Source organism: Daldinia decipiens (assembly GCF_022478715.1).
Source record: "Daldinia decipiens strain CBS 113046 unplaced genomic scaffold F4813scaffold_10, whole genome shotgun sequence".
NCBI lineage: Eukaryota > Fungi > Ascomycota > Sordariomycetes > Xylariales > Hypoxylaceae > Daldinia > Daldinia decipiens.
The window spans coordinates 655,262-682,121 of NW_026054553.1; the positions used below are offsets into that span (position 1 = coordinate 655,262).

The 26,860-nt window shown below is 48.6% G+C and overlaps 8 protein-coding genes across 8 annotated transcripts; 2 read left to right on the forward strand and 6 right to left on the reverse strand.

Moving 5' to 3' along the window:
• Positions 1-259: 259 nt before the first annotated feature.
• On the reverse strand, positions 260-1,619 carry F4813DRAFT_27483 (uncharacterized protein). Its single transcript, XM_049240426.1, has one exon. It carries the CDS (start codon positions 1,457-1,459, stop codon positions 359-361), a length of 1,101 nt encoding a protein of 366 aa, XP_049101249.1. The 5' UTR covers positions 1,460-1,619; the 3' UTR covers positions 260-358.
• On the reverse strand, positions 1,592-3,416 carry F4813DRAFT_27527 (ATP-dependent DNA helicase). Its single transcript, XM_049240432.1, has 3 exons — positions 3,108-3,416; positions 1,737-3,020; positions 1,592-1,681 (listed from the first exon to the last, which is right to left on the reverse strand). The coding sequence occupies exons 1-2, from the start codon at positions 3,310-3,312 to the stop codon at positions 1,780-1,782; spliced, it is 1,446 nt and encodes a 481-aa protein (XP_049101250.1). The 5' UTR covers positions 3,313-3,416; the 3' UTR covers positions 1,592-1,681; positions 1,737-1,779.
• A 1,304-nt stretch (positions 3,417-4,720) lies between these two features.
• F4813DRAFT_27546 (RAM signaling pathway protein-domain-containing protein) lies at positions 4,721-8,132 on the forward strand. Its single transcript, XM_049240434.1, has 3 exons — positions 4,721-5,420; positions 5,483-5,594; positions 5,645-8,132. The coding sequence occupies exons 1-3, from the start codon at positions 5,023-5,025 to the stop codon at positions 8,081-8,083; spliced, it is 2,949 nt and encodes a 982-aa protein (XP_049101251.1). The 5' UTR covers positions 4,721-5,022; the 3' UTR covers positions 8,084-8,132.
• Positions 8,133-9,132: 1,000 nt separating this feature from the next.
• F4813DRAFT_379950 (uncharacterized protein) lies at positions 9,133-10,626 on the reverse strand (the record flags this gene model as incomplete). Its single annotated transcript, XM_049245514.1, has 2 exons — positions 9,133-10,396; positions 10,478-10,626. The coding sequence occupies 2 exons, from the start codon at positions 10,624-10,626 to the stop codon at positions 9,133-9,135; spliced, it is 1,413 nt and encodes a 470-aa protein (XP_049101252.1).
• Positions 10,627-13,037: 2,411 nt separating this feature from the next.
• On the forward strand, positions 13,038-14,832 carry F4813DRAFT_27675 (Ydc2-catalyt-domain-containing protein). The gene is made up of 2 exons (XM_049240448.1): positions 13,038-14,423; positions 14,761-14,832. Exon 1 carries the CDS (start codon positions 13,253-13,255, stop codon positions 14,312-14,314), a length of 1,062 nt encoding a protein of 353 aa, XP_049101253.1. The 5' UTR covers positions 13,038-13,252; the 3' UTR covers positions 14,315-14,423; positions 14,761-14,832.
• On the reverse strand, positions 14,430-15,450 carry F4813DRAFT_27635 (uncharacterized protein). Its single transcript, XM_049240446.1, has 3 exons — positions 15,171-15,450; positions 14,724-15,029; positions 14,430-14,665 (listed from the first exon to the last, which is right to left on the reverse strand). The coding sequence occupies exons 1-3, from the start codon at positions 15,260-15,262 to the stop codon at positions 14,545-14,547; spliced, it is 519 nt and encodes a 172-aa protein (XP_049101254.1). The 5' UTR covers positions 15,263-15,450; the 3' UTR covers positions 14,430-14,544.
• Positions 15,451-18,177: 2,727 nt separating this feature from the next.
• Positions 18,178-19,565, reverse strand: F4813DRAFT_387999 (uncharacterized protein; the record flags this gene model as incomplete). The annotated part of the gene is made up of 2 exons (XM_049246633.1): positions 18,178-18,619; positions 18,679-19,565. The coding sequence occupies 2 exons, from the start codon at positions 19,563-19,565 to the stop codon at positions 18,178-18,180; spliced, it is 1,329 nt and encodes a 442-aa protein (XP_049101255.1).
• A 4,066-nt stretch (positions 19,566-23,631) lies between these two features.
• Positions 23,632-26,650, reverse strand: F4813DRAFT_388000 (uncharacterized protein; the record flags this gene model as incomplete). Its single annotated transcript, XM_049246634.1, has 4 exons — positions 23,632-23,843; positions 23,904-26,014; positions 26,070-26,454; positions 26,506-26,650. The coding sequence occupies 4 exons, from the start codon at positions 26,648-26,650 to the stop codon at positions 23,632-23,634; spliced, it is 2,853 nt and encodes a 950-aa protein (XP_049101256.1).
• Between the last annotated feature and the right edge of the window lie 210 nt (positions 26,651-26,860).

A 26,860-nucleotide genomic window follows, 5' to 3' on the forward strand; every position in this document is an offset into this window, starting at 1 on the left:
GGAACGATGTAAACGAGACTTGGATGGTTAGAAACATTTGAGGGTAGATAGAGTTGTAGCAAACTTAAGGTACCTATAAATCGTAGCTGACTGATATACATAATTAATGCAATATTAAATGTCAATTTTCTCAACTGTATATGAGCGTCCACTCGTCTCATAAGGCAAACTATACTTAGTGTAAGACTGACTCTCCATTCGAATCTCTAACTTATTGAATGACATGTCCCCTCAAGCAAACCATAGTTGTCCGTAATATATTTCCTAACTATAAACTCCTATTAGGCCTTAAGCCCCAAGTCTGGTATCATGCCCACAATCCAATTCTCTAATGAAAGGTTGATAGTTCACACCAACATCATGTTACTGTTGGAGAACTCGGATTCTTATCCTCAGCTGCATCATTTTCTCGACTTTCTGATAGTGTCCTACTAGATGGTAGCGATAGCTCACTAGGTCCAGTTTCGGGGATATTGCCAGGCGAATTCTCAACCTCTGTCCTACTGCCCTCAGTAGCTGGTTCCTTACCTTTAATCGAGCTCTCATGCGTGTCAAACGGAACCGGACCCAGCGATAGAGTATCCAGGGACTCGTGCATGGCCGTAGCCATAGCTTCACTAATACTCGCAGCGACTTCCCTGTCCACGGTAACATGTACATCACCCCTTCCAGAAAAGGCGCCGCTTCTAGTGCCACTATCTGTGGTGGTATGACCATTCAATTCATGTTCTTCGGGTTTCTTACCATTAACATCAGCGTCGCCCGTCACACTTCCTCGGCGGCTTCCCGCCCTACTATCATCAGCGCTGTAGCTCCCTGACCAACTACTTCTGCTACACTCACTGCAGCTATCGCTCCCGCTACCATTTTTCACCAGGCGTGCGGTCTCCTCTAGGATTAGGAAGTCCCTTTCCAAGACCTCGGCCCAATTTTGCACGTTGCCCAGCTCCTTGATCTTACGCTCTGTGTCGCGGGCTAGTTTCTCGAGCTTGTCGTTTTCTTTCCGTAGCGCCTCGGTTCCTTTTATCACGTCCTTCTCTTGCTTAGTTAATGCCGCGGCATTTGAATGGAGTAGCGAGGCGCGCGATTGCAGTTCAGAGTCTAGCATGTTCGACATAGAAGCCACAAGAGCAGCACGTGCTTCGTTGATGTGCAGCTGTGTCGTGCGGGACGGCAGAGTTGGGTTCGGATCCATCGTGACGCGGGGCTGAGCTCCAATGGCAGAGGATGCGGTAATAGTTGTAGGGGGCGTTGTAGTGCTCCGAGATGCTGAGGCGGGGTTAGATGGTCGCAGACGCGGCGCGGTAGAATGAGAAGATGGCGAGAGTAGTGGCGCGCTCACGGCGTTAGACGACCCAGCCGTATTATTCGGAGCTGGAGTTGACGATATATTGGCCGGAGCCCCGGGGACGGAGGGGTTAGAATGCGGAGGATATACTGATGAACTCGGGGCTGACATTATGAAACGGTGCTCCTCAGAAATTCAATGGTATTGTATCTTGGCAATAGCAAAACATAGAATTGTAACCCTTCAGAGAATTCGTACTAAAGAATTGGATATTGGTATAATTGGATAAGGAGGAGCTTTGCTTCAGAGCTGCGAGCTGATGTTAAACATGCGGGGTCGCGATCGAGCCGATTGGAGGGATGTAACATGGCATGCGTAAGGTGCCTTAGGGTGCTAACAGCATTAGTATACTGGTTTGCTTCTATCCAAACATCGATGTAGTTCTCACACTACGAATCGGACCTTTTCCGCCAACGAAGGCTCTTTATGCATTACTCGTCCCAATCTACTTCATACATCCCTTCCTCTCTCTGCGTGCTGACCCACTCCTCACTTGCCAGTCCCCTGAGGAAACGCCGCTGAAGATCGGCGCTGTCTTTATGCCAGTCGCATGCATAATCACATGCCGGGGTGACATTTTCTCCGAAATATTTGCAGATGAGCTTATGGCGGCAAGCATTTGTGCTCTCACAGTATTGGGCTAGAGCCTGTAGGCTTCTAGCGCGTGCCTCGAAATTGGAATTCGAAACCGAATTGCGATCTCGCACGATCAGGCTGCTGACTCGGTCCCTATCTTCACGGCTGTAGTAGAGAAAGCAGTACGCCGCGTTACCATCACGCCCAGCTCGTCCAGCTTCTTGATAGTATCCCTCGAAGGATTTAGGGAGCCTCCAATGAACAACAAAACGGACATTGTTCTTGTCAATACCCATACCGAACGCGGTTGTAGCTACGATTATGTCATAGCCAGGTTCGTTAGATACCCATTTGGCAAGAACACGCTCCTTGGTCTCTTTCGATAGTTTTGCGTGAAACGGTTGGGCACCGATGCCTTCCTGTCTGAGCTGCGAGGCAAGATTCTCACACTCATCCCGCGAAATAGTGTAGATGATACCAGGAACATTCTCAGCTCGCTCACCGATGGTGGTAAGCTCACTCTTTCGTGGACCCTTGGCTCTACGCTGATATACGCCGCGGATCCATCCGAGGAAGTCGTCTAGACGCTGATCATCTTCATCACGTGTGAATCGAATCTCGAAGTGGAGATTTGGCCGATGGGCAGTCATTGTGAACGTTTTCAGCCTTTCCGGGTTCACGTCTAACCTAAGGATAGCGAGCACATCATTGCGCACCTGATTATTGGCTGTTGCTGTCAGACACATGATAGGCACGTCCGGAAACGATTCTCGAAACCATGCTAGTCTCTTGAAATCCTTGCGGAAGTCATGGCCCCATTCTGAGATGCAATGCGCTTCGTCGATAGCGATACGCGCAAGTTCTCGTTGTTCGTGAACCACCCTCAACCTGTCCCGGAAACGGTCCTGGGCGCAAAGCTCCGGGGTTACATAGAGTAGCCGAGTTCGGGGGTGGCCAGTTTTGAGATCATTCATAATGCGATCTTTTTCTACCAGAGGCGTGTTGCTATTCAACGAGCTAGCGTTAATATCAGCAGCTCGAAGAGCTTCCACCTGGTTCATCATGAGACTCAGCAATGGCGATACAACAATAGTAACTACGTCTCAATGTAAGTAAAAGGCTAGCATTGATGGGAAATAAAAGCGAAATAATAAGAATAGGGAGGTAGAAGTTAAAAACTCACTGCCTTGATCTACTACGGCAGGAAGCTGAAAGCACAAGCTCTTCCCAAATGATGTGGCTGCTTGAACAAAGACATCGTTGCCATCTAGTGCAGCTTGTATAATCTCCCGCTGGAATGGACGAAAGCCAGTCTTGTTGAACTGACGTCGTAACGTAAAGTCGAGATCAGGGAAAATAAACGAGTTGGACCTAACTAGGGCAGGCATTTTCGAGTCTGCCGCCTAGCTGTCCATATGGGCCAAGTTTATTGACAGTTTTCTCGAGTATTCTAGGGTTATGATAGACTCTTACGAACCCTTCAAATGGTTGAAAGTAACGTATTCGCCTTTCCTAATGAAGTATATACCAAGACACGTATATAGCTACAGACAACTCTGCAGCTAAAGTACCTGGGTATTACGCGAACAAGATCCATTCATTTGCATCCAGATGGGTATTTGTTTAGCATTGAATGCTGTGTTAAGGATAGGTACCCAATGGATGCTTGGTAATAGAAGTCGGTGGGTGACTGGGATATCTTACTGAGATAGTTGAAAGTGCCTAGATTCCAACTTAAGTTAAGTTTAGAAGATAAAGTCAATTGCACAGGTCAAACACTGTCTATTTGGTACATTAGGTACTAACTATCTACATACAGGTACCTATGTAGTAGATGCGCTTCCTCAAGTAGGAAGTACATAGAACCTGGAATATTTCTGATATTTCTATCTTTACTTATTATGTGGGCCATCGCGACTTCCAGACTTGCCTAATCGCGTCGGTCTCCACCCGTCGCGTGGGAACTACCTAAATAAATGGGTCTTGGGGCAGTATATGGTTCGTGCACACAAAAGTTGGTGGTACATTCTTACATAGTACCAGCGCCACAGCTATAAGGTACCTACGACCGAACACATTATGCAATACCTACCTATACATTTGCACAAATTTGATCTGTTTGTGTGCCTAACCTAAAGTGTTTCAATAATTAACTTTATGCACCAATTCTCAATGAAAACATTGAATGGGAAGGATTAAAAATCTTGCAGAAAAAAAAAATCTATTTTGGTGTCCCCTACCTCTGTAATACTCATCACACCCAACAATGCGAAGAAGGAAAAAGGCGGCGGCTGGCAGTCTCATCTCGAGCCTCTCTCACGAGTCAACGGGGACTAAAAGACGCGAGCAGGGGATAACCCAAGCGCTTTCTCCACTTGGCTCTGATTCGTTTACACCAACTTCCCTTTTTGGTATTCTATACGCCCCTACCGCTCTGCTATCAGCGGTCATCCACTATTATTTAGGACTTCACGCCCGCCGTGGCGCTGTTTAATCCCCTTATTCCAGGCGTTGCTAGTGGACAAAGAACCCCTTCCCTCCAACTAGTGCCCAAGACCCGATCCCTTGTGTCTGGCCTACGTTGCGCCGCACATCGCTTGGCCCCCCTAATGACCACCTGAAAGAGCTTCAAGAACCAGGGGGCCTGCATACGAATTTCTGCATTCTTCGACGACATCAGTGCTTTCACCCTTTCGACTAGACCTGTTTCAACTCCGAACCCTTCACAAGCACTACTACTGTAACAGTTCTCATCGAAACTTCCCTTACAGCTCTGACTCTGTCTTTACTTACGCCCAATTCCATGAAAATTCCATGAAAATTCCATGAATTTACTACTTTTGTACTTGAAACTAGATATTGGGTATATTGGGTTGTTGAGTTCCGCTTCCAGTTCAGTTTCGTCCTCGAAACCAACTTTGTATTGCACTACGACCATGATCTCAGTTCCTCTATTCGGCTCACCGTTCCCGTTCTAACAGACCTATTGGGAAAACATTTGCCACGAGTCACTCACACGACACTACGATTTAACACGGTCAAAGTAATACCCTGCCTGATTCTAACTATCTTCTGAGCCTCGGGCGTTTGGGTCTGTTATGGATGTTGCTTTAGGCGGCATGGCTGCCGCTGTGATACAGCCTCAGTCGACCTCGAGAAATTTACCCGCAAACCTACCAACCGGAATGAGACGAGGTCCTCCTACGACCGCATTGCCTCTTCCACCACCTCCCCCAATACCCGACCAATTCAATACTTCCGCTAGCAGTAGCTCCAGCTCGATGCTGTCTACATCTGCCCCCCTGTCCGCCGGCCAGGTCATCGCCCTTGCTAGGGAAGCAATGAACAGTGCCTTACAAGAAAACGAGACACAGGCTGCCGAGGCGAGTGGTGTCAGTACCGAACTCAAACCAGGTGTTACCATCGACCTCAGCAGAAGAAATATTCAGGCGCTGCCAGATGAGGTGGTGGACATAATAAAGAACGAATTAGAGCGGTTAGTCTCGAATCCATAACTGGGTAGCATAGTAGCATGCTAATGTATCTGGTCTTACATAGATTGGCGCTCTCGCACAACAAGTTATCGACTCTACCAACCAGATTTTCGGAATGTACACACTTGCGATATCTTAACCTTAGGGCCAACCAAATCAAAGAGTTCCCTCTATCGGTAATTATCTCCCTCTCTAATTGGGTAAATGCTTGTCTCACATGTTCTAGCTCTGCGACATCAAGTCACTTGAGATATTAGATATGGGGAGGAACAAGATTCGAATCCTGCCACCCGAAATTTCAAAATTGACCTCGCTTAAGGTGCTAGCTTTGCAAAAGAACCGGATAGAGGAGCTTCCGCTTTGTTTAGCTGATATGGTCTCATTGCAAATGCTAAGGCTAGCCGGAAACGATATCAGGTTTCCGCCAAAGGAGGTATTGCAGGTTCAAGCTAGCAGTCCTCCGAGTGAGGGTTTCTTGGAGAAGAGCGAAATAACAGAGCTTGCTGTTACAGCACACATTAAGAAGTTTCTGAAGCAAAAAGCGCAAAGTATGAATGCAAGAGAGAAAGAGGGTGAGAATGGTGGAGATGAGCTCAGCGACGGAATAGAAACACCTCGAATGCCTATCAGAAGAGTGGTCAGCGGGCGGTTTCCCATTCGGGTGAATGGCAGTGACGTGTCAGATATGAGATCCCCATCCGTACTCCGACCACCACCTATACCTTCTCGATCACATGCTCGAGGCCTCTCTCAGCAGAACACGGCTATCCGCAGACCTGGCGTCATGCCTCTCACCATCGGCAACCCCAATGAGAGGTTAAGGTCAAACAGCGAGACGCTATTACAAGCACCCAGAGCGGAGCGACCGTCGGACCGAAATAGGCGCATGGGTATTGTGTCTAGAAAACCGACTGAGCTCGGAACCTTGGAGGAAGGCCAGGCGAATAACAGGTTCAGCCACTACCGAGGATTAAGCCACGGTTCATCCATGACGGGTCACTTAAATCCCAATGGAACTTCTACGATCAGCCCAAATAATCCAGCAGAACCACTGCTCCACCGCCCAAACTACGTGAGGCGCCTATCCGTCTTACCGGAACAAAGGCGAGAATCAAGGATTTTCGATCCTATTATCGAATCTGCGAAGGGTATTCTCTATGCAATCTTCCAGATCCATCCAACCATACAACTTTTTACAAGGCTCACAAATGATGGCACAACCAAACGGTCAAGCCTCGAGATTGTCTTCTACAATACTAATTTCCATATTGAGCAATTGGAACAGGAGATTCAGAAGCATGAATTTACAACGGAGAATGGCCCTTATACACCACGTGAGAACGAGAATGTCCAAAGGGCCGTTCTAACCTTGATTAATGCCTACAGTCATATTTGTTCACTCCTCATGAATAATATGAATACTATTGTTGATAATGGGGACCCGCGCTATATCCGCACAATGATGATGTTGCTGTATCACAGCATCATGGAACTTCGTATTACCGCTAACGAGATCTCCGCTGCTACAAGCTCGCCCGTGTTCAACCAGGGATACCAGCAGACAAGGATCCAAGATACAGTCAGGATTCATCCTCAAGAGAGTTCCGTAACACCTACAATAGACCGGCCGAGCATAGGTAGTCAAGCGCGGCCTAGGGCTCTAGCCCACAACCATGGCAATCTTCGGGTAGCAACTGATGTGCCAATTCCCTACATAAATGGTACCGGCCGGATGGCACAAATCACATCGGCCACACCCCGGTCTGGGGAATCGTTCGCGTCCTCAAATGGGGATATGCGATATCCCACCGACTTCACTGCAGACGAGCGACTGTTTGAGAGGATCTTTTTGTCGTTGCAGAAATCGTCAGATCTTGCCATGCGTATCCTCCCCGGTATCAACCAACAATTTCTCGCCTACAGGCGCAATGCAGAAAATCAACGAGCCCCAGAACGCATAGTACGCTGCTGGAAGGGCCTCGTCGCCAAATGCTCAATTTCTATCGCCGATACAGAGCGCTTGAAGGACCGACTGTCTCTTATCAAACTAAAGGAGCCCGGTGTCAGGACGGACCCCCTCTTCTGGAGCCTCTGCAAAAGTTTTATTGATTCTTGGGCCGAATTCGGGAGTAGGCTGAAGTCGTCCATGGATCAAATAACATTTCCGTTGGATATCAGGACTAGATTACGGCCTATTCAAATCAGCATAAAAGAGACTAACCATCTCATCATGACTTCCCCATGGGCATACCTCCTTCGACACACTAGCAATATCAGCGACGCGCCCACCCACTATTCGCCAAGCCACTATTCGTCTAATTCCGGGGTCGGCCAAATACAGATGCCTATGACACCCCAAAGCGCTGCTCTTGGACCAGCTGTACAAGCAACTGTGCCATCGACACCCCAGAGCGCATCTCTTTCTAACGTGTTTAACGGGAACGTTTTTGAACGTGCCGACGCATTATTATCATCTATGGGAGCATTGGCGATATCTCGTTCTGCGACGATGAATAGTACTTCTACGTCTCTAAACTCGTCATTTTCTTCCACTACTTCGTCACAGGAAGATCGCCAGGGCTTATCAAATATGTTGAGCCCCAGTGGAAGCTCGGGTCCCCTAACTTCTTATCGGCTTAACGGTGGAAACAAGCCCGCGTTCTAGTCAAGGCGAGTCGTTTCATACCGATGATATGCTTGTCATGCTGTTCTAGTTGTACTGTTCTTCAGTATACGAGCACGAAGCTGGGGGCCCCACTTTGATCACCTACTTAGTAGCCTGGTACGAATACATCGCGAGATTCCGTGCTGAATTCCCCGCGAAAAAAGAAAGGCTTTGGTCTGGTCTAAATCTGTTGTATAAAGGCGCCGTGTCAAAAACACGGAGCAGGGAGTATAATTCACCGTATTTGGCGTTACGGGGAAACAGGAACACAGGCTGGTGGTTATGATGATCTTTATCCCGGAAAAGCCCGACCGACTCGAGCAACCGGCGTTACTCAATAATGTGACCATGTGTCAAATTATAATGTCTGAATACCAATCAAAATCTGGTTACATGTGCTTTGCTTGTCTGTCCCTCGTGCCTATATTTGAACATTGGCGCCTGTCAATATGTTGAAGTGAATGAAAGGTTGAGGAAGCTGAATTTGTTGCATAACAATAAGTGTAATTAGTGTGATGACGAAAGTTTTGATTTGATCATGGCTAGTGCTTTGAATAATGACCTGCGCTCCTTTGAACTCAAAAGAAGGTATCGCGAATACGTGATCCTCTTCCTCTTTCTAACTTCCTAACCTAGTGCAGAAAAGGGGGGAGGTGAAAGAGGCGTATAGACTGCTGATGCCAACACACATAAGCAACCAACACTATACTTGTATGTATGCCTGGTAAGCAGCTATATAGGTAGGAATGAAACAAGCCAATGCAGGTATTTGCAGTTCTAGTAATATTTAACCTGCCGTAGGAGGCAACATATAGCGAGCGAGTATGTCCCCCTTTCCCACATTCAACTTGCGATCTTTGAAATGGCTCTACAATGGGTTCCTCAGAATTGTACCTCGCATCTATCTCACTAATACATATCCATGTCATGAATTAGCATCTATTAGGCCGGCTCTATATCATGCATTCATTATCTACCGGATATCAAGACCAATTTTTCTTTCTTTTCTATTTCTATAGTTATTGTCTTTAAATTCTAACGGCCGCCCATCACTTCAGCGTGACAAGCTCCTCCGCGCTCGTGGGGTGAATCGCAATGCAAGAATCCAGATCCTTCTTCGTAGCGCCCATCTTGATGGCTACGCCGAAACCCTGCAGCATCTCGCCGGAGCCAAGGCCCATGATGTGCAGGCCGACGACCTTCTGCTCGGGCCCCGCGCAGATCACCTTGTACATGGTGGGCGCCTTGTCCTCGGGCTCCATCATCGCGTAGTACATGGCTGTGAAGCTCGTCTTGTAGATGGTTAGGTTGTCCCGGCCGTACTGCTCCACGGCTTGCGGCTCTGTTAGCCCGATGCTGCCGACTTCGGGGTGGGCAAAAACGACCGACGGCACGTTGGTGTAGTCGATGCGCGTGGTCTTGAATTGCTCGCCGCCGTAAAGACGCTCCGAGAGTCGGCGGCCGGCGGCGATGGCGACGGGGGTTAGTTCCACTCGGCCGGACACGTCGCCTATCGCGTAGATGTTGTCCACAGACGTGTTCTGGTACTCGTCGGTGACGATGTAGCCCTTCTTGTCAACCTTGACGCCCGCCTCCTCCAGGCCGAGGTTCTTGGTCATGGGGGTACGGCCAATGGCCCAGATCAGGTGGTCCACGCCCTCGAGCTTGCTCTCGCCGTTGCTGTCCTTGTAGTGTATCGTGAGCTTACCGGTGCTAGGGTCCTTCTCGATCTTAGTCTGGGCAGACTCTTTGTGCACATGTACGCCGAGCCGCTCATATTCGCTAGTAACGCCCTCCTGGATCATAGGATCGAAGCTGCGCAGGAAGGTCTTGTGCCGGATGAACAAATGCGTCTCAGTGCCCAGGGCATTGAACATTCCCGCAAACTCAACGGCGATATATCCCGCCCCCACCAAGGCGACCTTCTTAGGTAGCACGTCGATGTCGAAGAAGCCATCGCTGTCGATTCCATACTCGGCGCCGGGGATTTCGAATGACGGCTTCGTGGGTTGGCCGCCTACGGCTATGAGGATCTTGTTGGCGCGTACCGTGGTTTTCGTGCCATCGTCCAGTGTTATCTCGACTTCGTTCTTGCTTAACAGCTTTGCCCACCCGTGCACATATTCAACCTTGTCGTTGGCAAGGTTTCGTTCGTAGATGCCGTTCAATCGCTTGATATAGGCGTCCCGCTTATGCTTGAAGGTGGTGAAGTCAAACGGCTTTGTTTCTTGAACTGAGAAGCCGTACGCTTTAGCGTCGTGAATGGCTTCGGCGAGGGCGGCGGCATTGAATGTGACCTTTTTAGGTACACAGCTGTAACGGACTTGATATTAGCGCCTTTCTTTTTTTTCTTTTTTTCTTTTTTGCATTGGTAACACGGAGGGGTTACAATACCCGACATTCACGCAGGTACCACCGAGGCGCATGGCTTCGACGACCATGGCTTTCGCACCGAACTTGGAACTAGCCATGCGCGCACAACCAAGACCCCCGCTTCCGCCACCAATGACCAGAAAGTCGATCTCCTTAGATATGGGCGCCATGATGTGAGGGGTGGACGAGAAGTGTCTAGAGAGTGAAGCTATTCGCGAGGTCGCCGTCCTGGACCTGGACGCAAAAGCAAAAGCAGAAGCAGGAACAGAAACAGAAGGATATGTTAAGGTTACAATAGCAGCCGATATGCGACTAAATAAACCAATTGGTTGCATTGACCTGCTTGTTCCAAGTTCCAACGGAGGAAAAGGAAAACGAAAGCAATGGCGGGGTGGAGGAGAATGACGTCTTATATGGGAACCTTGCGAGATATGTAAAGCAGAAAGGTTTCTATGTAGGTATGTACAAGCTGCGGGACTGCGGTAAATTTCTAACGTCTAACGGCGAATTTCCAATCAGCAATGTCCCAGATAGGCAACTTATGAGCTGAAGAATTACTAAGAGAAGAGCCTCGGAACTACTAAACCTCGGAACTTGACCGGTGATCAATAAGCACCGGGGTGGCCGGTTCCAGCACAGCGCCTACCTATTTTTAAGTGCGCCGTTCCGCCCTCCCGTGCTAGGTTAGGGTCTTTGACAAATACTCGAATAGTACGTACTCTGCCCGATCTACTATTATAGTAGGACCCATATATTTTGATTGGTTATCCGACATAAGCTTGAATCGAATCTTGATAAGGTCATACAGGTACATGATGTAGACAAACCATAGCACAATCTCCCCATACATACTCAAAAGGCATACGAACACTGCTTTGACATAAGAACATAGGTATATATCCAATGAAGATCAAGCCGATATTCCAAATAGGCAGTGTCCTACTGCATTTGGGGACTCACAAAAATGCATATACGTTTAGCCCAAACGAAGGACTGGGTAAAGCATTTAACATATAATTATATTTGTTCCGTCTATCATAAATTTATATGGTGTCTTCTATTGATAACTCGAGTTCCACATATAAACGAAAGAGTAAAATGTTACTATAAGTATTATAACATCTCACAGGAAAGACCACCTCTGCTACCCGTTTATATGGTAAGTTCTGAACTATCTACAAACTGTCATAACAGTCTATTCAATCGAGAGAGTTTTAATTTTCAAGTTAAATAACATTGGAACTTAGTACAGAGTTCGTCCAGCCACTAAAGTACAAGGAAATCATACTTGTTAAACGAGACAAACTCGAAGACTCTTCTATAATCCGTTCATTTATCTTAGCATCTCGAAATATCTAAACTAGATAGCTCAGATTCGTCTACATAATCCTCACGTTCCTTCCTATGCGGACACGTGGCATGGCTATTCTATAGCAGCTATACAAGCCTATAAGCTCTCTTCCCGCCCGTTTCTCAAAGGAAGGAGTTGAATCAAATCCTGAAAGTCACCAGGGCTATGCCAATCATAATGTGCGGGGCACGCGGGTTTGAGGAATAGCGCGATGTAAGTTGGAGGAGCTTCACATCCATCTGGGCGCGGGGTGTGATGATCTATAGCACGGGGGGGCAGGGTGTTCGCTGGCAGTAATCGCCACTTGCGCCGAACATGATATGATCTTGCTTACCTCCCCAGCCGGGGTATCGTCTATATATCCTCGCCGATTCCCTGCTTGACGATGTCGCGGAAGCTCGCAACTCACACCCGGAAAGGCCTTGCTAAGGGGCCTTGCTAAGGGGCCTTGCCTGTCTTTATAGAAGATATCATCCGCTAGCGGCCCTCCATAACTATTTATAAAATAACTCTTCACTATACATACAGCACACCCATAGATCATGGGTGGTGAAACCCCGGCGAAGAAGGAACACATAAAGAAGGAGTGGTACTGGGATTGCGTAAGTTTAAAAAACAAAAAAATAAACGCATACTCTGGCACTTGGCTAACTTCGCCGAGTGCGAATGCGGCTTTTCGCCGATTCTATTTGCCGTTCATGCGGCGTGCCCTGATTGTAATCGTCATCGACGGTGCTCGTCCTGCCGCCTCTTTTTGTGGTGATTGAATGGGCAAGCAATGCCGACAAACCATTTTCGATTATGATAGGATGCTAGCAAGTTAGAGGGGTTGCTAGTTAGACATGTAAGGGGATCGAAGAGCTGCAGTCAGGTTGACTTAAACGTATTAGCATTGGCTGATATTGTAATTGGAATATTCACTTAGTTATGGGTTCTCTTGGTTAGCTGTTCTATAGGGTTGATATAAGTCTCATTTACTGGGTCATATTCTTAATAATGAACGAATTACAAATATCTGTATTACTGCTCTCAAATCTGACATGCGTCTAAGATTATAATTAGAGCTTGAATACAGGTAGGAACTGGTTGTCTACTAAAAACATAATCGATCACGTGACCGTTTATATGTAAAACATACCTAACCTAGGTACGTACCTAACGTAGGTACCTAGGTATGTACCTACGTAGTCTGGGTTGTACCCAAGTACCAATTGTAAAAACTTCACAAACTGTTAGCATCACTTATATTTCAAAGATTTAGGTACATAGGTATTTTTGAGATAAAGGCATCTTTCAACCTTATTAGACTCTTAGGCGGTTTAAGAGGCGATTGTCAGCCATACCTATTATACTCGTCCCTTACTCATGGCGCTGTAGCTAGTGAAAAGGGGACGACGTAGAAGTTGGTAGGCTGGTTACACTATGCGTGTGAGATAGATGCCACCATGTCATCGAAGCTGGAAGCGATATTGCCCAAGTTCAAGAGCATACATTTGAAACAGCTTGCTTCCTTATGCGGCGAGAAGACCAGTGGTAAAAAGTCGGAGCTCATCGACCGCCTCATCGCCTTGAGTCACGCGCGTCCAGCTAAACCGCCTGGCACCAAAGACTCGCGACTCATTCTGAGCATCGACCTGGGCATCCGCAACCTAGGTTATAGTCTCATCTCACCCGCCGCGCCATCTAAAGTCCTCTCACCTTCTGCTCTGACTGCGGATGACTTGCACCGACCACCGCGTGTCCACCTGCACGCATGGCAGCGACGAGAGCTCCTGGAGCCCTCGATAGACGGGATAGAGGACCCCGACCGTTATAGCCCGGCCTCCCTCGCCATCGCGACAGACCGGCTAGTACGTCACAACTTGTTACCTCTCAAGCCGACGCACGTGCTCATCGAGCGGCAGCGATGGCGCAGTGGCGGCGCCGCAGCAGTCCAGGAATGGACACTCCGCGTCAACACGCTTGAGGCCATGCTGCACGCGTCGTTGCGTACGCTGCGGGAATTAGGGCATTGGAACGGCGAGGTGGTGTCCATGGCACCCAACAGGGTCACGCGATTCTGGCCTCCGCCACCGATCATGTCCGAGGAGACTCCAAAGACGAGAAGGAGCCGGTCCGCTAAAACGGTTGATGAAGCAGCTATAAAAGGAGCTAAGTCGCAGCAGAACAGCAAGAAGTACAAACTTGGCGTTCTGACGAGCTGGCTAGCGATGAAACGAGGAAGCGAGATCATCCTACCTGCGAATCGTGACACCGAGGACGCCGTCAAGTGGTTTCGTTCGAAGCTAACTCGCTCTCGGAAGAAATCGAGCGATGTTGAGGACTTGATTCGTGATGCCGGCCCACGAAAGCTCGACGACTTGACCGATAGTCTCTTGCAAGGCGTGACGTGGCTGAAGTGGGAAGAGAATAAGGCCATCCTCCTTAGAGAGGAAGGGTTGACGAGGCTCCTGGAAGAGAAGCTCTTAGACGAACTAGAAGCTGACACATTGGTTGGTGACGTATAAAATAAACACTCAATTGTATAGTACAAATATCCATCTATATTTAAATCAAGGCTAGGCAGATGATATTGATGACCCTTCTCAGGGCTTCTGTCTGCTACCCAACATGCGAGTCTAACTAATTCACCTGAGCCCGTGGGAATTGGGGTATAACGCGCTTGAGACAATCCAAAACCAACCACCTCCTGGAAACAATAAATCTATTGCTCGCCACCACTTCATCGGTATGTCGTTTACAAAAAGATAACGCTGGTCAATCCCGTAGCCAAGAGCGCGGCGGCAGCGAAGAGGAAAGGCTTGGGCTCTGTGGCCGTGCCAGCGTTGCCGGTAGGGGTAGGGGTGCTGCCGGATTCACTGATGAAGAACGGAAATTAGTAGGCATACAGGGATAAAGATGGCACCAGATACTCACGTAGTGCTGCTGGATTCGCTTTGTCCAGAGGTAGCAGTCGCGTCACCGGTCGGGGTAGCAGAAGCGGAAGCGGAAGCGGACACGGACTTGACACCAGTGGCAGAAGCAGTGCCGGTGCTAGACTGAGCAGAAGAGGTCGAAGTGGGAAGCTTAGCAACGGTCATACCCTCCTCCAAGCACTTAGAGGAGTAGACCCCATAGGCCACGGGGAGAGTGTCCTTGTGGCAGTTGCTGGTCAAGTTGCCCTGGATGGCATGCTGGAGATCGCCACAGACCGCCTTCAAATCGGATGGGTTGTCCTGAACACTGTACAATTACGATAAAAATTAGTCGTGCTATCCCGTCCATAAATCCCACACACACACACGCACACACACACACATATATATATATATATATATATACTCCTAGTCAACCACAGCCTAGATCGGATCAGAACCAACGTACCCAAGAGCAGCCAACAGACAGGCCGGGGGAATAGCAGCGGCGACCTGGAAAAAGGCCAGGACGGCAGTAAAGATGGCGAAGAAAGCACGCATGTTGACGGATATGGTATCGAAATCGCTCGAGAAGAACTGAAAAAAGGTCGGGAGAATCTAGCGAAGAGCTTCAAGTTGAAACACGGATTCTAAATCGCACGCGCCGAGGTGATGGGATCGAATTGATCGGGGGGGGCAGAGGTAAGCTATCGCAGAGATTGTCTAACAGGTAGTTAGTTAATGAATGACTATAGGAAGTAATGAGTGACGAGACTGCAGCGTAAAGAATGACTGCAAGTTTCTAGTTGAAAAGACGGGGGAAAAAAACAAGGTGTGATGGAGGTTGTTGAAGGTGAAGGAAGGATCGCGCCGTAGAAAGAATAAGGTAGGTACCTCTCTCCTGAATTCGACCTGTGACAAGGGGGTACGGTCCTTGTCAATTCGGGCTAAACCTCGGCAGATTCCGTGTCAAACAAAACCTAGGTAGGTGTCGATTAGGCTTAGCGTGTAATGTTATTTCGTTATCCTATGGGGTCCTTGCTGTAAAATATCTCGTATTATTCAATATGAAATGTGTAAAAGGAGAAGAATGGAGTATTGTGTTTATCGCTAAGTGGGAAGCAGCTGGATCATATAGGATAAACAGGTAAGCTGCCATTATAGTTACGAACAGCCAAGTTCACAGACAGCGTCGCTCTTGTTGTATGGCCCAAGCCCATTTTCATCTAACCCCGTCCACATCCGATTGCTTGAGAACTTCAATATAAAGCAGTGTGCCTGAATAGAAGCTTATAGTATATAGTAGCTGAGGTATAGTAGATTCAGTTGAAGTATTGTATACTTTGTTTCCTGTTAGTGGACAAGTCGAAATAGAAGTTTGTGGCTATTAGCAAAACCAGACACTTGGTTTTAATAAGACGAGGTTGATACTGTATCACAGCGCTCCTGATACTCGCCCCCTATTTATATGCAGGCCGACAAGAGGAGCGCTAGTCAGCTTGAGTTACGAAGTAAGTGCTAGGAGGTCTATTCAGGGGCCATTAAAACGAATCGAATCGAATAAAGAAGCTATGTACCTACCTATGTATCAGCTATCCCGCCCTAGGTTTGCAGTATCCTGCCTCTTATTCGCATCGTACCATTTGGAAGAATCAAGTAGGTAAGCCACAGGGTATTTCTTGAAGTCGTAGGATACGCCTCGATACTTATCCGTCTGAGATTAACTATAGAAACCCGAAGGTCCCAACGTTATTATTATAAGTGCGTAAAATGTGTTGTCATCTTATATTTTGACTTACATCTGAAAGATTACGTGCATATCTAGGCAGTCAACTCATAACCGTCCGTTTATAGGGCACTCCTAAGTATTATACCGCATTTAATATCAAAACCCTCCTAACCACCCATAACATCAAAAATTAATATACGTTCCCCTTATACTTCATTATATGATACATTATCCGTGGTAAAGAAGATGCCCCAACCTGTCACATGTTGCAATACTTGGTCTCCTCATGGTACAGGCGAAGAAGTCCCCCCCTAGTCCCACGATATCGCGTTGATGAGCCTCCAGTTCTGCCTTATTGTTAACGCACAAAGGCCTTTCTGCAAAGTTTACGCCTCGGGTATTCTCTAGCTCTGGCTTCTGTACATATGTTCCCACCCCGTACTTAGAATTTAGCGTTGCCTCGCGCTCAACCCAAGGCACCTCTATCGGGGCGTCTAGCTTTACCCATAGAAATATCTAGACCTTATTTATCACTAAGGCCTTTTACGAAAGCAACATACTCAAAATGAAGACCAGAACAGCTGTTGGCAGTAAATAAAGCTAACACCTTGCTTCTGACCAGTGTACAAGTGAAACCAAAATATAGGAGGCATCCCAACGGTATAGAATGTGGCCATTCGCAGAAAAAGAAAAAGGTCCCTCAAAAACTAGGAGAAAAGAAGGGGGGGAAAGCCACAAAACAGGTCTGCTACTGTATTACAACGCTCCTGACCACCTCTACTTACATACAAACCGGTATGTGCTATGGATAGCAGACAAAGCTGCTAGCCGTCTATGTCTACGAATAGGGGGGGGGGGGGGAGAGGGGGGGGGGGTATTGTTAGGGACTCAATCGCATGCGACATAGCAGCTCTAAATAACCGCTGATAGTGATCCAGGTTAACCCGGAAAGGCTCGTATGCCACCAGCTGCGTCGTCAACCCCAGCCTGTACATGACTTCGTAAGGCCTCCGTGTGTAACCATCATAGACATCCGAGATAAGTACCTAATCTGATGATGCGCCATAGATTGAATATTGGTCCCACAACATGTTGAGAGTTACCAATAGAGTATGAGACGTGGCATAGTGATACTGCAGGCCCGATTTTTGACTCGCCTTATCTACTCGGCGTTTACATTCCTCTGATCAGGAATACACATACACAATCTTAAAGCTGTACACACCACCCGCAGATTAAGCCATTGGTGTGAGTGGGCTACGGACGGACTTGCTGTAAATATCACTCAAACCACCCCCCCCCCCCCCCTATTGCTTGTTCTATTTTTTCTTATTCTTATAATAACAAGTACTCACTTAAAACACCAAAGCTATGTCACAATGAACGGAACTAGATAGTAATGGTCATCAAGATCTTAAATTTTATGGTTTATCTAGGATCCAAGGATGTCGCTATGGCGGTCTCGTCTCCCCTTAGCCTCATCCCCGTTATTCAAGCGAATGCTGTAATGCCTCCGTCCGTGGTTAATCATGCAGCCGGAACCCCGTCCCATTTTAGCCGGGACCTAGTGTACATGATTCTATCAAAAAGAAAAAACAAAACTGTTCTCAGAGAGAGTGAAAAAGAAGTGAATAGAAAAGAAGAGGAAGATGCTAATATGTACAGCTGAAGTAATCCCGTGCCCCTAGCCTTAAGATGTTTTTATGTGCCGGGCAAAAGTCGGAGCTATCTGTCTCAGTAGTGGGATTTAAATCTGAGCAGCGCGGCGAACGCGGCTTCGGCGGACACGGCCGATCTGGAAGGTGTTGCTGATACCAGGAGTGCACTTAGTGCCCGAGGCCATAGGGATGGCCACGCTCCACTGACCGGAAGCGCATCGCTGGAACGAAGCGCCATCCGCCGAGCAAGCCCATGCGCCCTCGTTGGTGCAAGCACCAGACTGGGCACCAGCACCGGCACCGGCGCCACCGGTAGCAATGGGAGCCTTGGCGCTGGTAGTGGGAGTACCAGCAGGGGATGATGCCGCGGGAGACGTCGCAACAGCTGAGGAAGAAGCACCGGTGCCAGCTCCTGCGCTCGAAGAGGGAACCACTGCCGTAGACAGAGTCGAGGGAGTAGGAGTAGTAGGGGTAGGGTTGGTAGGAGTAGCACCTCCGGAAGGAGGCTCAGTCACGAAAACACCACCAGTGCTAAAAAAGTTAGTTCATCGATCAGAATGAAAGTTTATGTAGGATATTGAGGTACGTACATTGTGGGCGGGCCGGCAGCGGAGGTAGGCTGCTCAACAGGGGCCGAAGAAGATTCCTGAGCGGGAGTCGAGGTGGGCTGAGCGACTTCAGAGGTAGTAGCGGGAGGGTTTGCGACAGCAGATGAGCTGGGACCAGCACCAGAGCCAGAGCCGGAGCCAGAGCCGGAACCGGAACCGCCCGAAGGAGCATCGGCACCAGTGGCGCACAAGACTGCGGGGCCGGGCTTGGTAGACGTGTTCTCAACGTCTGGGCCGGGCTCGGGGTAAACAGTGTCGATGCCTTCCTTGGTGCAAAACTCACCGTCCAAGTTTGCCGTGAACATCTGGGGGCGGCTGGAAAAGGCAGTATCGCGCTTCATGTTCGGCATGGGAAGTTCACGCTTTGCGGCACCACCCTTGATGGTGACGATGGCGCAAGACATGTAGAATTCTCGGTTACCAGTGTTGTTGACCCAAGTCCAGGCGAAAACGACGTCGTCGCCCTCAGGAGCGTCGGCAGGGACGTTGAAGTTGAAAGTACCACCCGAGGCGGTAGGGCAGTTACCAATGAATGACTTGATGACAGTGAATGTGGTGCCCTTGTCGTAGGACAGGGAGAGCTGACAACTACCACCGTTGTGGAAGGCTCCTCCTTCGACGCTCATCGAGTACTGGCCACCGGGAGCGTAGGTCTTGACGGAAGCACCCTCGGGAGTACCAATCAACTTGAGGTAACCTTTGCAAGGGTATTGCTCCTTGGTGATGGGAGAAGTGATAGAGTAGTCGATGTTCGGTTCCTTGGCGTTCGGGTTACCCTTGTATGCCAGTGGGGGAGGGTCCTTCATGTTCATGTGAGCCGTGGCTGTACCAGCAGCCAGCGCGGCAATGAGAAAAGATCGAATCTGCATCTTCGCTATTCTTGTAGTTTCGTAGTTATTTTTAATTTTATGTTTCGGCTTTTCTCTTCAAGAGAAAAGACTAATGAGTGTGATTTGCCGGTTGGCACGTGGTAGATTCCAAGATCTAATTCAAAGTTTCGAAGAGAGAGTTGGCAGGATAAGTTACCAAGGGATCTCGGTGGTTAATAAGGTGATATTGACACGTTTGATATTCCAAAGGAAGGTCGTAAACAAAGAATTTGGGGAAGCTTGCGATTTGTCTCTAGGACTTTGTTTATGAACAAGGAACGACGATGCGGACCGAGAACTACCGTGCCAGATGACCGTAGAACAATGAGCCGATGTAATGGAAAAATAGTAGGAAACCACCTGGGAGTTCCTGAATGACCAGCAGATCAAATGGTATTGTTTGAAAGGAGAGTGGGGGGGAGACGAGAAAGATCTTGTACTTCTCCGATGAGGCGGATGAATTGTGGTGAGAGGAAGTTGAGTGATGCTTGGGTGCCGACGAACATCTTTATATTCATATTAGATACTAGGAGATGTGGCGGCTACATACGTGCAAGCGGCAACGTCACATCCAAAATCGAGAAGACAGAACCGAGACCCTGTCGTGCTAGTCAGCTGCACTCCCCATGATGGCTGGCTTCGCCCAGGTCTCCCGCCCTCGTTCGGCTGACATCTATGTCTTAGTTGGAAGAGCCCCTGGATCGTGAATTCGGATGGACATGGGTGCGCCCCGCCATGTCCACATATTCGCCTACCTGTCTAGATGAGGTAGCGCAGGCCGGGAATCAACAGGTGCACACTTATTACGGAGTAAAACTGCACCTAGGCTGCCTGCCTGTAGTGTGTGTATGTGTGTATGTACGATACATACCGCTCCTCCCATCGCATGGCTGACGGAGGAAGCTAAGCAACCGCTGGAGTGGAGTGGTCATGCATCGATCTTCACGAGGCAGATCCACAGATTCTTTGAAAGAAATAAAGTAGGTGGTTATCCAATGGGTGGCCTATAGTCAGCCGTTCCATCGGAACTAGATTGATTAGAAGAGAGCAGATCTTCAAACAATGCAAAACACATCTTTATTCCCTTTTCTAGCACATGCCTACCTAGGGAATAGGGAATAGGGAATAAGCTCCCAATGGTAGGATTTTGGATGACACCAGATGTTACGGGGGATAAGCATAATTGGTGGCAATTGGAGGTAATTGGTGGTTATTGTATTAATGGGAGGTGATGAATGATGAAGCGCAGTTTGGTTGTCGGTGCGCCGCAGCGGTAAAAGCTGAAAGTGGGTGGTGGGGTGAACTTGGTAAAGTAACCTACACCAATCAGCTCGATCTGGTACCTGAATTGGTGAAACATCCAACCCGGACCGGCCAGTCAGTGGCTGCAGCGCAAGCGACGATCGACCGAAGTCAAAAGCGGGTTTCAGGGGATTTCTACCTTCTACCTGCATAAGCATTTTCTACCACCAGACCACTTAAACTTTGTATGTGCAGTGACTACCTACCTACTTCGGAAGCCTAGCCTTGCCATTAAAGCCTAACCTAGTAGGTCTAGGTTTCCCCCCCTGGCTCTCCCTGGCTCTCACTAGCCTCCTTAGCCACAGTCGTCAGCTTCGGTCCAGGCACAGCACCTTCACAAGCTTTTCTTGTCTCTCTTTGGTCCCGCCTGCCACCTCTAAGCATTTTGATCCCTGGAGCCCCCCCCCCCCCCTGATTTTCCTTCGTCGCATTCAAATAGATGTATTATTCCTCCAACTAAACCACACTATACTAAACTAAACTACTTACCCTCAACGGCAAATTCATATAGGCTGCGTAAGTCACGATAGGGCTAAAATAGAAGTATAATGTGGATAAAACATTTACTTATATAGATCGGAAACGCGGAATTATCTGACTTCTCACACGCCCCTAATAGCAATAAGGTTGTCGTCTTATTGTGTCGATTAAGATGATAATGATGAGCAGCGGCACATGGACTCAATGCTGATATGTGCTTAGGATCCTAGTTTTCTGATTTTTCACTGCTCGGCTGATGGCAGGATGGGCAAACGTGATCATAGGCTAGAAAGTCCAGGAATGCTAGTTCAAGTCAGGGGGAAGGCCTCCCATTGGACGGGATTAGCTACCTGTTAGGTAGCGTAGATCTTTAGCCATCACATCACCGCGCACACCAAAGAGAAGAAACATCTTACTAGGTAACCTAGTGTATTACCTCCTGGTATTGGAGCTTTTACGTGCATATGTACCTGGGTATAAACAAGAATACATAGCCTGATGGACATGACAGGTCTGTTTATCCCCAGACCCAATGGCCAAGAAACGGAAGTTAAAAAAAAGAAGAAGAAAAGGGGGGTCTCGTCTTCTCGGTGCTTCTTCTCGTAGGTCGCACTTACGTAGGTCGATCTTGAAACGTCTAAATTGGTCGATTGGTTCCCCTTTTTCTCCTAACCCCTGCACAAAAGATCTCATACCAACTTAACTGAGGGAGCCCATAGCCACATATGATTGGCCCAAAGGTTGAAACACTGAAACATCCAAATGGGTCTGTCGCCAACCGACCTCGTCTGGGTTCGCATTAAGCGTCATCTCCATTCCGTCCCCTCATATATAGTAGAAAACTTCCCGGGGGTGCATAGAACTCTCCGCATACGGCAGGTCCAAAGTCAGCCTTGTCTGTTTCAATGCTTTATTTATCACCGACTTGCTTCATCAGAAACAGAAACAGAAACATAAATCATAATTAACTAGGGAATGCCTTGGAAGTAGAGCGAAACGTTCTACTAAGATAAAAATCCTATGCTATAGTAGTTTCTTGCCTCTCTAAGTAGATATCAAGTAGATCTAGATCCTCTCTAAACATACCTATTTACTGGTCTCCTCTAGGTAGGTATGTACTCTTAACGAATCCTTCATTGCTACGCACTCTTAGGTTTCAAGCGCATGAACGTGAAATAGCACTGCCCTTTGCCTTCGCCCCATACTTATATCATGACGTTCTGCTGAGGACGGTGGGTAGGTCGGAATCTCCGAACAGCAACAAGTTGAGGTAAAATATCCAGCATACATCTAGTACCTAGCATTTATGTAAGTTGATGTTGCCGGTATTCGGGGAAGAGGTTGACGCTCCTCTCGTCGCTGTATGTTAGGCTAGGTACCTTGGCTACCTAAGCTATCAGCTAGAGAGTATCGACGAGATGCGAATCTGGCTCATCAAGTTTATTTCTGTCTTACTAAACTAGCATTTATCACAACATGTCCAGATACGTTAATATCACTATGTTACTACCTAGGTATGCAGCCAACACGATCAACGTATAAGTAGTGTAAACACTGTTTTTATTGTTATCTGCGAGATCGATACTACGATATGGCTGTCTCTCATTCGCATTCCTGAGGACTTTTCGATAACTCGAGTTAAGCTATTGTCACTTGGACCGGCAATCCCGCAAACAACCTCTCTCCTCATGCTTGGCTGAAGCTGGCCCTTAACAATTCGCAGTAAGTATAGTGGACCACGACGCTAATGTAGACGCAACCGTTTTGATCAAGCCAGAGCTACAGCCAGATAAAGCTACTTGATTCCTTCCTCCTCCTCGACATGTAGAAGCTCAAGCTGCTTCACCTCATGCACCACCGACCGCCTGCTCCAACACTTCCTCATCCTGGTCGATGCCTTCCCAAGCCTGTCGTTGCTTAGGCAAATAAACGTTTGAAAGACATATCCTACGAGGCCAAGGTAACTAAGGGCCACGCCATAGAAGATGTCGACACGTGATATTGGTTTGAGATTTAGTAGGATATGTGTAGTTAGCGACTGTCTTGTGCGACCCATCCTCGTAACAAAATATTGCCACCACGTCTTCACCCAGCTGGATGGGTTGAAAGAGATGAAGACCGGATCGAGGTCACAATTCCGATAACGCTATATGTCCATGCAAAGGCGACGATATAATCGACAAACATAGGTGGCCGATACCAATGCCATGTTGAATGAAGAAATAGATATGCGCTGGAGCGCGGCGCTGGTTAAGTTCTTAGGGAGCAGTTTCTAAAGCTCCGTTCACTTGGCTTCGTCAGGTCCGTCGGAAGATCGCCCCTGAGGCCCAGACGGAATCGTGTGGCCACCTTGAGGACCTTGATGTTGGCTGTGACCTTGATAATTCTTGAAGTTGCTACTTCCATTGCGATGTGGGGGCCCATATTGATGCATTTGCTGTGGGCTCGTACCGAATTGTTGCGGGCCAGGATTACTATATCCTCGCATAGAATTCACTACCCCTCGTATGTTAGCTGGCTTCTTAGGCTGGTTGGGCTGCCATATATGCCACTTACTTTGTCCTTGCTGCTGTGGCACAAAGGTTGCTGGCTGTTGATACTGTACACTGGGACTCATATTATAGATCGGCTGTCCCTGTTGTGATCCTTGGTGGACCATCAGAGGAGCTGTAGGCCGCCCTGGACTGGGATAGCCATTGACACCAGGCATTGGTTGGGGCGGTGTTGCGCCAGGAGGCATAAACTGTAGATGGCCGGTGCCAGGGTAAGGTTGCATCTGTGGAGGACCGGTGACCATTGGCTGTGGCATGAACTGTGGCTGCATCATCATCGGAGCACCCATCGCTCCCGGCTGCTGAGGGACGTATTGTGGTGAATTGGAGAAGCTGCGGTTGAACTGATTCATCGGCGGCGCTCCAGGACCGATAAACGAGGGCATCATGTGTTGATTATAGGGCATCTGGCCTGCCGAGTTCATGTTGGGTGGGTATACAAGCGGAACCTGGCTCATTCTTGGGGATGAGTAGGACTGAGATGAATTTGAGTGCATCATTCTATGATCGTCTGCTCCATTGAACGGTGCATGAGGGACGGGACCATGCTGATTACCATGCATTTGAACCGGAGGGACATGGGGCGAGTGTCGTGGTGCAGTAGCGTGCGTGGGGTTTTGCATGTGTAGGGGCAGTTGATGGTGATGGGCCATCTGTGGCAGGAGATGAGGGGGGTTCGGAGTAGGCTGCGTGTTGAATGGCTGTCGTTCAAAATATTCATCAAACGTCAAGCGCATTGTCGAATCTGGCTTCTCGTCGTCAGTCGCGGAGCGCCAGGTTGGCTGAGTATCGTAAGAGGGGCGAAGCCCATCGTTTTCATTCCAGTTCTTGTTCTCCGGGGGCTGAATTGTCTTCACAAAAGACAATATAGCACACTTCTTGGGCTCGACTGCCTTCCTCTTCTTAGTTACAACGACCAGCACAGTATGAGTATTGGTGGTGCTGATCTGCGCGTCGGTTGCATGATTAATGGCTGAACGGGGGCTTGAGCCGGCGCTGGGATGTCCGCCGTTCGGGTTGAAAGCCGGCGCAAACGCATTCGGTCGAAACTCGTGACTGTTCGGATTCAACTTCGGACCTATATGGCCACCGATACGACGGGCGAAGGAAGGATCGGTCGGATTGGCAGGGCCAGTGGGAGGCAACCGGACGTCCTGACCTTGCGCCTTTTGCGCTTCCAAAGTTCGAATACGTCCAGCTAAACCACCCTGGCGGCCAGTTTGTTGCATGTGCTGAGGACCCGAGCGATTCCCTTGATAAGGGTAAGTCGGGGGAATAAAGCTCTGACGGTTGTTACCTTGGTGACGCGGAGCTGCTGCCGGGGCTGCACTTGGGGGGTTTGCGGACGGACGGCTGGCTCTACTGTCAGAAGGCGCTTGAGAAGTTGCAGGGGGCTGGGTCTCCTTTGGAGTGGCCCCCTTCTTCTCTTTTGCAGCGGCCTCCTCAGCCTTTCTTTTAGCGACTTCAGCCGCATCTCGCTTAGCTTTTTCTTGGATCTCCCGTTGCTTCGCCGGATCCTTAGCAATGATAGATATTAAATCCATAGGGACAGGAGTTGGTAGCTTGAAATTGTCGGCAAATTTCTTTAGCTCGGTTAATTTCACCTCTTTGTCGGCTTTTGCCTTGTTGCTTCGGACCTTCTCAGCATTTATGCGCTGGAGGTTAGCAAATGTCTTGAACTCCTTGAGAACGTCTCGTTCGACAGTCAAAGTCGCACTAGGCGCGACGCCCTGGCTATCCTTCGCCTGAGGTGAGATAGTTCGGCTAGTGGCAGCGGATGGTCGTAGTTGAGTGGCGTTTTGGCTTGCTGGTTTATTTTCTGTAGGTTTCTGTAGCGTCTCAACCTTACTCTCTGGTTTAGGGTCTGCAGATTTAGCAGCAGGAGACACCGAAGGCACTTCAGCCTTAGGGTTAGGGCGAAGCTTGTTATCATCCTGTTTCGGGAGAGCCGGCTGGTTCTTTTGTGCCTTCAGCTGCGAAGATATGATGGCTGGGTCGACTGGTGCGCCCTTCACAGTCGACGAGGCAGTTGGTGCTCGTCTTGCCGGGGGAGTATACTTGTTCTCTCGGCTATTAGGCAAAGGAGGAAAATCCTGTCGCTTGACACCGCTATACCTATTTCCGAGTTAGCCGGAATCTGGTGATATGTAATAACATGATCTTGACTTACTTCTCTTCTTCGTTACCACCCACATCTTCGCCTCCAGCATAATCCACAACTCTCTCTTCAGCTACATGAGCTGTGACGGCAGCGCTTCGCTCGATCTCTCTCGCTTTCTTTTCCGCAGCAGCTACCCTCTCCTTGTACTGCGGGTGGCTTTTATCAATTGCGGTGGTGTAAATATTTTCATCATATGTAGTTTTGATACCAAACTGGCGCTCGTTAACAGCAAACTGATCCCACGGAGCGTCGCCACTGGACTTCTCCAGGCTCAAGTCGAGCCCGTCGGAGTTGCTTGGTCCAACCCATGGCTGCAAGGGTCGTTCACGACCCGGACGAGACGAGGAGATAGCACTGTCGGTTCGGAAGTTGCTCTGCGAGTTGATCGTCGAGCCTACACCATTGTTAGTGTCACATGTGATAATAGTTAATTGGTAGGGCATACCATTATGCTTAACATCGCCTTTACCCGAGTTCCCCCCCATAACTCTGGTATCCGACATATCCTTCTTCTGAAAGGACATGGAAGGATATTCTCTCTTACTAACTCCGTTCGTCGACTCGCCCGAACTTTTCTTCTGCTGCACCATTCTCAGGGAACAGATGAGAGCGTTCAAGTGCCAGAAGATACTTTCGAATTCGACACACTTGACGAAGGTAATCCGAACCCTTCCACCCTGCACCAGATGGTTAGTCAACGAAGGGAGAGCCGAGGTAAGCAAGCGTAAGAGTATTACGGTATTACTTTTGTGGTGCAATTGGCGGATTTAGAGGTGAATGGGAAGGTTGCGGTTCGGGAA